Raw genomic sequence first — 12481 nt, forward strand, 5'->3', positions numbered from 1 at the left:
ATGGCACTATGAGAACAGGAGGGTGGACTAGATGGGCCCCCTCTGGCCTAATCCTGCAGCTGCAAGGCTCTTCCTGCGCATGGATCTGTGCAGGTAACCTTGTTTCATAAGAGACTGTAGAAACTGAAGAGGGATTTTTGCTCTCTCCTCTGGCTGGAACTGCCACTTGGACACATCACTTGAATTTATGGAAATTTCTTCTAAGCAGCCTTTCCGACTGACTAACGTTGCTTGCGTAACCCATCCCCTTGGCCATTTAAGATCCCATGCCAGGAAAATGTATAGATAAATTTTCATTAAAAAGGTCTTCAGAGTAGCTTACGAAAACTAAACAAAATCCGGATACAAAGACCAATATACATAAGCCCATGAATGAATGGAGAGCAACTAAAAATCCAACATCACAGCAACCAAGTCTCATCAGCAAAAGCAGGCCTGCTCTTCCTCACAGGCACACAGAATATCAGCAGAGGCAGCCTGTAAAAAGGAGTGTGCAGGTTTCGTGTGTGCTTGCCTGCCTGCCTGTCTGCGGATGGGCTGGCTTCTTTTGCCTTCCAAATTACATAATGGCACACACACTAGAGTCACGTCGCTCCTGCTTTTCCTACAGAGTACCTCTTGCCCCGACAGTTCAGTGCTAAGACACTGTGGGGAAAGGGTAACCAAGGCAACCCCCAATCCCAGAACTAAGTAAAAGGTATTTGGGCTATTTGCTAATTTGACGAGAGAGGATGATGCGGAAACAAACAGGCTACTCCACATTAACAGGCCTTGATGAAGAGTGGAAACAGCCACGCTCACCCTCCCAGGATCTAGGCCATGGGGTGCAGTGGTTAGAGTGCTGGACCAGGGTGGTTCAAATCCCCACTCAGCCGTGAAGTTCACTGGGTGACCTTGGGCCAGTCGCAGCCCCCCAGCCTATTCTAAACCACACAGTTACTGCCTGGGAGCCTCAATTACGAAAGGGCTACTAATGTTTTGCTTGCAGGCTTCCCATAAGCATCTGCTTGGCTGCTGCAAGAAAAGAAATCTGGACTGGATGAGCCTTTGGTCTGATCTAGCAGGCCTTATTGTATGCTTGTATCATGGCTCAGGTTGCTGCTGGAACCTGTAGATGCTGAAACTGCTTGAGTCTTCCATATCCTTGAGGCTGCCTCTCTCACTCCATGCCACTGGGATAATGAAGACTGACCAGCAAGGCATCCCTGTGACTCCACCTAGGCGTCAAGGCCAAACAGCAAAGACCCCTCCCTTTGGAAGCCTGCCTGAGCTTGAGCATTTTCTAGGAGTACTAAAAAATCCGCACTGCATTGGCCAGCATTTAATAACACGGGTAAAGCAGGTGGGGATTAATTTTGGTGCATCCACAATGCTTAGTATTTTAGTTGGGCATTTCACCTTGCCAGCTTTATTGCTGTGTTTCTAAAAGATGGCTATCGACCTGAGAATGGAGCACGTTAGAAAATGAGACACACAAGTCAATGCCCTTCTGGTTGGGCTGCACATGACCAGCTAGAAATTTTAAGCAGTAGTTCTCTTAACTCCAGGAGGCTCCTTTTGACAACGTGGGAAGTCTTGGTTTAAACACTGAAGGTTGAAAATTGCTCCATACACCAAGTCTGCCCAGGCCCAAGTTTTCAAAGCAGACGCGTCCCACTGATTTCTGACTTGACTAATGCGTCGCCCTGCAGAAGCTGCTGGACTTTGACTTCCGTCAGGGTCAGCGGCCACATGGCCAATGGTGTCGGGGTGGAGACGGGAGCTGCAGTCCAGCTACGTATTTCCTACCCCTGGCCTGCAATTTCCTAACGCTTGTTTGCCACATAGGTGAGCAGTTCTCCTTCCAAGCTTACCTTCTTGTATTGTTTCTCAGCTTCACTTCCCTGTTCCGTGGCTCGGAAAGCCGTGTCCCCGGGAGAACCTGGGAAGAAAGAGGAAGGACTCACATCACGTGGCACATGTCACAAGAAGAACAAAGGCTCTTAATGCAAGTCTGTGCTTTCTCTCCCTGGTACACAAGAATCTGCCCCCCACGTATACACATGGAGAGATCCAAAGCAGGCGTCAGCAAACTTTTTCAGCTGTGGGTCGGTCCACTGTCCCTCAGACCTTGTGGGGGGCTGGACTATATTTTTTTTGGGGGGGGAATGAATGAATTCCTATGCCCCACAAATAACCCAGAGATGCATTTTAAATTAAAGGACACATTCTACTCATGTAGAAACATGCTGATTCCCGGACCATCCGTGGGCTGGATTTAGAAGGCGACTGGGCCGGATCCGGCCCCTGGGCCTTAGTTTGCCTACACATGATCTAAAGCAAGGCTTGCTTGTTTGCTGGGGGTAGTGAAAATGCAGTACAACAGAGAGAACACAGAGGTCACTGCAGTCACCCTCAGCTATATTCACAGGAAGTATCTCTGCTGATGGAGCAGGAATTCACTGCCAGGCTAGTGTGATGTGCTCAACATTCAAGAAGGCAGGTGGGTGGGGGGGGGGGTGTCAGACATGCTCCTCACTGTGGCAGGGGAAGGGACTGCCAGTCTGTCAATGGGTGCAACGAAAGGTTTTCCTTTATGCAAACAACTGAAAGTTTTAAAATGAAGGGTGCACATGAAGCACTGATCTTCTGCTCTCCCTCAGGAACTGTTTGCACAAGTTGAAAAACGGAACTATTATGAAAAGCAGCCATATTACCTAGCAGACCAGCTTCACGGCATTCTCAAATCATAAAACTTAAAAGTATCCCATTGTAACTGACGAAACGCCCTTCTACACTTGCCAGGTTTTCCCCCCCTTTGCTTTGCATTTAGCTTTTTTTAGATGGGGAGGAATGTTAAGGGGCAGGTAAAAAAAAGGGCTTTTTACACACCTAATAACAGAAGTAGATCAGAAGCTCCTATGACTTCACTAATCAAATTGTAACCTGTGGAAAACCAGCAAAAAAGGGGAAATAAAAATTATAAACACAAACAAATGGCAAAGCAAATGTGAGAGGTTTCCGTCTCAGACACTGCGAGGGCCAGACAGACAGAATGGCAAACTTACCAAACGTGGCAGGCCAACGGACACAGGCAGGTGGGTTGAGAATGATTCACAATGAAGTGAAAATTACAATAGACTTTTTTCTAAAAAAATCTGAAAGCACATAGGAGGATCTCATCTACTTGTCATTAGTTTCCAAGTACGTCCCTGACATTCATCCCACTCTCTGGGCAAAGAGCAATCTGCTCAGGGAGGGCAAATACTGCTGAAAGGAGACAGAGAGAGCCCGCTGCCTGCTTCCTGGCAAGTTGTAGCCCCACAATGGCAGAAGCCTCCAAGTCCCTAAACCGAGAAGGTGCTGGTGACAGAGGCAGGGCCCTCTTAAGCATTAGCAAAGGCTCAGTACGATGGAAACGGCTGCTGCAGATGTGATAATCTGGGAGGAAGGAGGGAGAACTGCAGGGCCCTGAAAATGTCCAGCAGCCACCACTAAACCAGAGGAGCCCTTTGCCCATGCATGGCAATATGTTCAGATGCTCACGTTTGCATAAATGCCCAAAACTGCCCAGGGGGGAGGAACGGGGCACTGCAAAGCAAGCATTCAGGCCAACACTGTTTAAGTCACCAAAAGGGCAGGCTTGTATAACTCAACCAGATGAAAAATTCCCTTACCAGGTGTGAGGAAACCCGACAGTGATCTGAGGCTCTCTCCAATCTTGTCGAAATCAGGCAGCAGCTTAGCGAGGTCTTCTGAATCAGGAAGAGCTTTTGTAAGTTTTTCTAGGAACAGCAAAGGGAAAGTTAGCCCCCCTTGGGGTTGTTTTAGGTAAAATGAACAGCCTGCCATCTCCCTAGCTGGGGAGTGGCTGGGGAAACCCGGCCAGATGGGCAGGGTATAAATATAAATTATTATTATTATCAAATTATTACTAGCTTTAACCTGGACAGTTATGTTCAGAATTTCTTAATGGCTATTTACCGTATTTTTCGCACTATAGGATGCACTTTTTCCCCTCCAAAAATGAAGGGGAAATGTGTGTGCGTCCTATGGTGCGAATGCAGGCTTTCGCTGAAGCCTGGAGAGCGAGAGGGGTCGGTGCGCACCAACCCCTCTCGCTCTCCAGGCTTCAGGAGAGCCCCACCGCCAGCCCCACAAGCTCAGGGGACAGCGGGGAGGTGGAGCGCCGCCATCCCGCTGTCCCCCGACTTGGTTAGAAGGCTGGGGGGGGGGAGAGAAGCCTGCTTCGGCATGGCTCTGGGTCCCGTTCTGGGGGAGGGAGAAGCTCGGGCTTCCCCCGCCCCAGCCCCGCGCCTGGGGGGGAAAATAATTTTTTTCCTTTATTTCCCCCCCCCCCAATCTAGGTGCGTCCTATGGACCAGTGCGTCCTATAGTGCGAAAAATATGGTATATACTTTGGCAAGCTCTACTGCGGAAGATTTCTAAATGTGTTTCATAAATGAAACACCATACCTTCCCGATACACAGAAAGTCCTCTGAACACATACAGAAGTCAGAATCCTATCAACATTTAATGGGGCCCAGTCAGCTTTGAGATACAACAATTCAGATGGAATCACCTCACTATTTTTAACGTATCCTGTGCAACTCGTTTTATGAATGAGAAACTGCAGCTGAGAGATGGTGTTGGCTTCAGAGGTGCTACACTGTTGAATTCCAGAATTCCTTGGACCCAAATATAAGAACCGTGCCAACAGAGCTGGAAGAATTATCTTGTTCCTGAAGGAGTTACAGACTTAGCCTGGCCCCTGAACCAGCAAGGATGGCCTTGTTTCTAAGCAGATGGCAGTGAATCAGAAATTTCTGTTCCTTATACTTCTTGTGCAAAACAGAAAACATGCTTATCAGTGACACAGTAGGCTGAAACCCCAGAACCCTGGGAGCGAGGTGTTAACTTCTGGGGAAACTCTGGTTTCCTGGCAAACTGCTTCAGAGCAGGAGGGCGGCAAGATCCTGGGGAGACCAGCAGGAAGCTGGCTGCAAGCAAGGAGCCATCAGGAAGAAGAGGAGGAAGTCTCTCAGGCTGGGAAGTATAAATTCTCCTGGGCCAGCACTGCAAACATTTTAAGGGAACCAGTTCTGTGCTACAGTTAAGGCAGGTCCAGCTCTGCTGCAAAGGCTGACTCCATGACTCTGATACCAGAGCCTAGGAAGCGTTTATAGCAACGTCGTCGTCGTCTTCTTCTTCTTCGGCAATCACTCGTAGCCGAGTAAGATTGTCTCCCATAAACACAGTTTTAACAATAAATCCGTAAGTGACTGTGGAGGCCAATTCTGGATCCGCACCTCCTTCCACAGCGGGGACATGGATTTCTGGGAGGGAGTTGATCACGGTGAGGGTTTGCCAAACGTGCCTTCCTCTTAGCATGTTTCTCCCGTGTCTTGCATTTGAGTGTCTTCAAAGCCCACGACACCTTTGTTAAAGGCTGTTCTCCAGTTGGAGTACTTGCCCAGTAAGAAGGAGCCCACCTCCCATGCCAGGCCAAGGCTCCAAACCGAATGGTTATCTGGCATCTCAATCTGCTTTTGTTATGGCCTCCCCCCCACCCTCAGCTGCACTCTTGAAAAGCCATCTATGCTTTTGTACTAGTTAACAATACACCACTTGATTGTTAAAAAACCCCTCAAAGTGGTACACAAAAACAATTTTTTTTTTAATTGGATGGAATTTCATTTTTTTACTGCTGGAGTATGTCCTTTAGTATGAGCCACACAGAGATTTGGAGAGAGTAAAATAAACAATATATAAATAATATCAGGGATTATTATGCAATAAAAACATTTGGATTTCTGAAATGTATTTTTTTCCATCCCCAGAAGAAAGGAATGATGCCTGTCCCTCTGTATAAACGATTATCAAAGCTCCGCAACAACTTGGCATTAGAGGACAAATGAAAAGCCGGCACCAACCGAGGTCAATGTATTCATCAAGTTCCCATATGAAGTCAGGAATAATCCACTTGTACTCGGTGAGATCAGGCACCATCTCCTTCCATTGGTCATATGTCTAAATGAGAAGTGAGAAAAACATCAATAAACTTTTGCATTAGCTACTTCGATGACTAGAACAAAACTGCAAGTCTGCAGGGTACCAGACTATTCCTTCCTCCAGCCTTCTGACTGAATAACAGAATTGGAATGGGACCCTTGCGGCCATCTAGTCCAACCCCCTGCAATGCAGGAATCTCAACTGAAGCATCCCTGACAGAGGGCCACCCAACCTCTGCTTGAAAACCTCCAAGGTGAACCCACCACCTTCCAACAGAGTCCATCCCAAACAGAATGTTCTTCCTAACATTTGGTCAGAATACCCTGTCTTGTCATATGTATCCAAATCAATGGGTTGCATTTATGTTTTTAGAAAGTAATTTGTCAGCACCAGGTCCTTTTTCAAGTTGCCTTTTGAGTCTGGGAACTTCACATGCAAAATGGACAGGAGATGCCTTTGATCAGGACAAGGGCCAAAGAAGAGCCCCAGGTGGGCACTGATCTCGCAGGCTCCACCTCTGCTTCGCTGACTAGCTTACCACTGAGCTCCATGTGATCAGTGCTTCTCCTCCTCCTCACCCAAGGCTGAGTAAGACCACCTGGCTGGCCCTGCCTTTCTCACGGTTGAAACTACAGCAGCAGCAGCAGCAGCTGCCTAGAGGTTGCCAGCCTTTGGGTAGACATCCATCTGCACCTTGTGAGAGGAAAACCAGTCAAACCAAGCTGTGCCTTTTTGTCCCTGGTGAGGAATCTCCTCCCCAGAGGGGTTCTCTCTGCTCAGCAGCTATCCCCAATAATTACTTTGCAAATTACTGTGTGTTTGAACTGTCTAATAATTGTAGATTGGAGTGTGTTTGCTTTACTGATAAGTTAATGTGCATAATACAACCATATTGTTTTGCTAACAGAAATGCTAGATTTCCAGTGCTTTGGTACTGCTGTAACTATGAGCTGTGTTGCAGAAGAAACATAATACAGGCAGCTAGAATTCATAGGTGAAAGAGCCCTGACAGCACAGTGAGGCAGACACACAAGTAGAATAGGACAGCTCATAGCCCTCGAAAGATCTTTGCCCTCCTGTAATTTGCAAATCATCTCATCAGCCACAATAACCACCTGGTGATAAGAACCATAATCGGCTTATCCAGCTGCTTTAATCCTGAGCTTTGTCTGTTTCAGGGAGTATAATTGGGAGAGAGAATAAAAAACTTCCTCCTTCCCAACTTCAACCTCTGCACATCTTTCATGATTCCACCACCATCAAAACCAAGTTGCTCCTTGCAGCTCATCTCAAACTAGGAGATGCCACTACAGCTTGGAGCAGGAGGCAAGGCGCTTCTCCTTCCAGAAAGTAGCAGCAACACTCCAGAGGATTTCTCCACTTCTACCGATGCTTCACATGCAGGAAAGGGAAGAAAGGGTAAACTTAGGTCTCCAGCTGTTTCTGAACTACAATTCCCAACATCCCTGACCACTGCTCCTGCTAGCTAGAGATGAAGGGAGTTGTAGTCCAAAAAACAGCTGGCAACCCAAGTTTGGGAAACACTGATCTAGAGGTCTGGAGCAAGGAGAGCCCCCAGGAAAAGAAAGGGGCTGGCATAAATTTGATGAGGGTTGGAGCAAAGGCTGGGGCTTTCCCACACTGAAAAGCAACCCTATTCCACTCACGGATCTGAAGGAATATCAGCTAGGAATTTGGTAACTCTTTCATTGTCCTTTTGCACCATTTGCATAAGACTTTGTTTGCAAGATGACAACCCACTTCCTAGATCAGGGCCAATCTTGGGGTTCCAACCTGGCCAAGGGTTCCACTGTTACTCAACCACGGACAACTTCCCTTGACAGTCCAAGGGTTCTTGCACGGCTGTCAGCAACTGAGCCGAATCGCTCAACTGCACCTGTGAAAAGGCACTGCCTGAAGCCACTTTAAAAAATCCTGCCAGAGTCTGTCACTAAGGTAGCTGATCTTACTTTCTATCAAGCAACTTCCTTGCCTTAGATCAACAACTGTGTACTGTCCATCCCCAAACCTTTAGTTCTTCAGACAATGAGTCTAGAGTCACTGTGCCAACACACCGTACGGATGGCACAGACCAGTCACTGCTCCAGAGCTAGGTACCTTTTTGGCTGTGTAGCCACCGCCCACAGCAGATCCTAAGACGAGATAGCGCAGCTTTAGAAGCCTGGAAGCCACTCTGGCTAGCCAAAAGGTCCTGTGGGGCTGGGATCCATGCTTTACAAGGAGGAGTTTGCTGCTGCGCAAGGGAAGGTGATTAAGAGCAGAGAACGGCTGCGCTGAGATCCGTAACGGCAGCCTTTGAAATCTGGAAAGAGGGTGGCGGGAATGATGAATACTCCGGGAAACGAGATGCAGTTTCTGCAGTGGCGACTTCCCTCTGACTCCATAGGTCCCATTTGCTAGGTGTTGACAGACAACGCTGAGGGAGAAGACAAAGAACTTAATCAAGATTCTAAGCTCCCACCCGCAGAACTACCCAAAACAGACCCTGCACATCAGCATCCCATTCTCCTGAGCCCTCCCCCAGCTGTCCCTGAACCACCAGCTGCTGAGTCCCAAAAGGTAGCACAAGATTTTCAGTAGCAGGTTGCAAGGTGGGGAGGGGGGGAGTATTGGGAATGGAGCAAAGAGGAAGGCTTGCTGCACCAACACATAACTTCGTGGGATTGTGGAAATTGCTCTCTCTGCTGAGGGTCTCCTCAGCATCCTTCACATGAGCACAGATCACAGGTTTCAGAGTCCTCACCCAAGTCTCTGTGAAATCCTGGGATCAGCAACTTATGCGTATGGAGAAGCACGCAAGTGATCATCCTATGTTATCGTCTACGTACTGATACATAAACCAATACTGAAAGCTACATCATAACACAGCAGTTCAATTGTTAGGTCCTAAGCAGTAAGGAATGAGGTAAGCTGCTACGTGGCCCTCGTGTAGCTGGCCGGACATGAGGAAAACGCAGCCACGTGCTTTTGCTGCTACAGGAACATCACAGCGAGATTAAAGTCTTTATAAAACTCCCAATTCAATAGCCACCGAAACACAGAAAATTCCTTTCAATCGTGCATTGGCTAAATAAAGTAGATGTCACTGCAACTTGGGACCAGCTGCTTCCTTGCTGCAGAGGTGCGAGGAATGCAGGCGCTCCAAGGCAGGGAATAATAAATTATTATTATTACTTATTATTATATAGACAGAAGGCATCCGCTGTTGTGGCTGGGAGGAACCCCTGGGGCCCCTTCCAACTCCTCGATTCTATGGCTCTATCATGGTCATTTGTTAAATTTATATGCTGCCCTTCATCCAAAGACCACAGGGAGGTTTCCACCGTCAAAGCACAAAATGCATAACGTAAGAACAGCAGCAAAAAACACCCTGCCTTCATATAGGACAGGCATAGGCAAACTCCAGCCCTCCGGATGTTTGGGACTACAATTCCCATCATCCCTAGCTAACAGGTCCAGTGGTCAGGGATGATGGGAATTGTACTCCCAAACATAGCTGTCAACCATCCCTTATTTGGCGGGAAACTCCCTTATCCCAACGCCGTGTCCTGCTGCTGTCCCTTAAATTTCCCGGGTTTCTTGCTTGCCCGGCTTGGGAGGGAAGCAGCGGCTTGGTGTCCTCCGCCGTGAGAGAGCGCGCATGAGCTACCGCGTCTCCGTCTCTCACTTTTCCCCCTCAGGGGTGTGTCATGGGGAGACGGGCGGCAGCGGGTGGGCAGGCAGCCCCTCTCTTGCGAGACTTCCGCCGCGCTGCCAGGGGAAGCTGGAGGCGGCAGTGGCGGCTGAGGAGGCAGCCTGAGGGAGGAGGAAGAGGAGGGGATGGGGAGGGACGCAGAAGGGCGGCGCTTCAGTGGCCGCTGCCGCGCTGCAACCACCTCATGCTGGGCTCGCGGGCGGTGTGGACTTGAGTCTCTCTCTCTCCCCCCTCCCTCTCGGGTGGGTAAGGGCCGATGGAACTCCTCGCACCAGGACGATGGCAGCCCCGACTAGCATCCCCTCCAACCAGTGCAGCATCTTAATGCAGTGATTTCCCCCTCTGCATCCCTTTCCTAACTCTATTTTTATAACTCATTTGTCCATCCATAGTTCAAATTTTTACTACAAGTTTTCTGTCAATCCAATGTATGTAACTCTTTACAACAGCTTTTCAACTAAATGATAAACTTTCCCCATTCTTTATTAAAGAGGTCCTCTTCCTGGTTTCTAATTCTGCCTGTAAGCTTTGCCACCTTGACGTCGTTCATCAGTTTTGTCTGCCACTCTTCTTGGGTGGGAGTTGTAGACCCTTAGGATCATCAAGTCCAACCCCCTGCAAAACACAGTCAATGGCAGCAAAAGCAGCACGGCTCCATCAGTGCCGGATTTCTGTTTAAGCTAAGCCAAAATCCCTTATTTTGGCTGCTGTTCCCTTATTTTCAAATCTATAAGTTGACAGCTATGATCCCAAACATCTGGAGGGCCTGATATAGGAAGTGCATGCGGCCCGAGGGGCGGGGTATAAATGATAAAGTCCTTATTCTTATCCCTGATTCTCCATCATCATCACCATCATCCTAAATAGTAATTTATTATTTCTACCCCGCCCACCCGGCTGGGTTTCCCCAGCCTCTCAGGGCGGCTTGCATAAAAATCTTGTATTTTAATATTAATATTCCTCAGATGTGGAAAGCTTCCCTCCTCGGGCTGCGGGAGTCCCAGGGGGCGCATTCAGCCCCCGGAGGGGGGGGAGGGAAGGAGGGAGGGAGGGGCGCGGGGAGCCATTCCCCCCTCCAGCCCCCCCCCCCGCGAGGGAGGCCGGTGAGGGGCGCCAAGGTCGCCGCCGGGCGGGGCGCTTCAGGGCGGCCTGAGGCCTCCGGCTCCCTCTCCCCGCCCCCGCCCCTCCTTCGCTGCGTCTCACCAGGCGGCGCGGGCGCTGCTCCTCCACATCCCGGCGGCTCTGCCTCCCTCTCGGCCCGCCAAGGGGCTCCCTCGCCCAGTGCGCCGCCCAAAACACGCCGCCGACGCCCGGAAGCGGAAGGGGCGGGCGGAGCGCTTTGAGGGAGACACCGCGACGCCAAGGAGACTCCGCCCCTCACGCCGCGCGGGACATAGACTCACGAAGGGCAGAGGGGCGACGCCGCGGACGGGAAGGGGCAGCGGCGGGGGCAAGGCGGAGAGGGCGGGCTAAGGATCACGTGGTGCTTGGTGCTCCTCCCCTGGCCGAGCCTCTCGCCGCCAGAAAGGCGGGATCCTCCTCCTCCTTGGAAGCCACGAGTTCGAGTCCTGCCCTCGGGAGCGAGGAGGAAACGGGCAGAAGAGAGGGGGAAATAATAATAGTAGTAGTAGTAGTAGTAATAATAATAATAATAATAATAATAATAATAATAATAATAATTCAATAAATAATAATAAAATAATATAAAAACAAAAAAAATCCTTCTAGTAGCACCTTAAAGACACATGTGTATCTGAAGAAGTGTGCATGCACACGAAAGCTTATACCAAGAACTAACTTAGTTGGTCTTTAAGGTGCTACTGGAAGGAATATTTTTTGTTTTGACTATGGCAGACCAACACGGCTACCTATCTGTAACTAAAATAATATAATATAATAATAATAAGTTATTTAATAACAATTTAATATAATAATATATATTCTTAATATATTCACTGGTCCCATCACCTCCTGGCAAATAGGAAGGGAAGAAATGGAGGCAGTGAGAGATTTTACTTTTTTGGGCTCCATGATCACTGCAGATGGTGACAGCAGTCACAAAATTAAAAGACGCCTGCTCCTTGGGAGAAAGGTGATGGCAAACCTAGACAGCATCTTAAAAAGAGAGACATCACCTTGCCAACAAAGGTCCGTATAGTTAAAGCTATGGTTTTCCCCATGGTGATGTATGGAAGTGAGAGCTGGACCATAAAGAAGGCTGATTGCCGAAGAATGGATGCTTTTGAATTCTGGTGCTGGAGGAGACTCTTGAGAGTCCCATGGACTGCAAGAAGAACAAACTTTTCCATTATGAAGGAAATCAGCCCTGAGTGCTCACTGGAAGGACAGATCCTGAAGCTGAGGCTCCAAGACTTTGGCCACCTCATGAGAAGAGAAGACTCCCTGGAAAAGACCCTGATGTTGGGAAAGATGGAGGGCACAAGGAGAAGGGGACGATGGAGGACGAGATGGTGGGACAGTGTTCTCGAAGCTACCAGCATGAGTTTGACCAAACTGCGGGAGGCAGTGGAAGACAGGAGGGCCTGGCGTGCTCTGGTCCAGGGGGTCACGAAGAGGCGGACACGACTAAACGACTAAACAACAACAACAAATAATAAATTATTATTATTATTATTGCTTTTGTTGTTAATCAGATTGTTTTTGTTTAAATTATTGTTATTATGGTGGGACACTATGACTTCTGTTGATCCGGACACTAGACTTTTGGGTGTTTTTTTTAAAGAAATATTTTTATTGAACAATTTTAGCAAACA

At 48.6% G+C, this 12481-nt stretch overlaps 1 protein-coding gene across 5 annotated transcripts in view; it reads right to left on the reverse strand.

Annotated features, from left to right (window-relative positions):
- Nucleotides 1-11037, reverse strand: part of OPA1 (OPA1 mitochondrial dynamin like GTPase) — a 56104-nt gene extending 45067 nt beyond the window's left edge. For 3 of the 5 annotated variants that reach the window (XM_081910848.1, XM_081910845.1, XM_081910846.1), the window contains exons 1-6: nt 10911-11037; nt 8111-8429; nt 5914-6010; nt 3657-3764; nt 2872-2925; nt 1854-1921 (exon numbers count right to left, since the gene is read on the reverse strand). In XM_081910848.1, coding sequence (XP_081766974.1) covers nt 1854-1921; nt 2872-2925; nt 3657-3764; nt 5914-6010; nt 8111-8429; nt 10911-10939 — 675 coding nt within the window. In that variant the 5' untranslated portion in view covers nt 10940-11037. The remainder of the gene's footprint in view (nt 1-1853; nt 1922-2871; nt 2926-3656; nt 3765-5913; nt 6011-8110; nt 8430-10910) is intronic. The other 2 variants (XM_081910849.1, XM_081910847.1) reach the window with 1 other exon arrangement.
- Nucleotides 11038-12481: the final 1444 nt, after the last annotated feature.

Source organism: Podarcis melisellensis (genome assembly GCF_964234715.1).
Source record: "Podarcis melisellensis genome assembly, chromosome: 5".
In the NCBI taxonomy this organism is placed as follows: Eukaryota; Metazoa; Chordata; class Lepidosauria; order Squamata; family Lacertidae; genus Podarcis; species Podarcis melisellensis.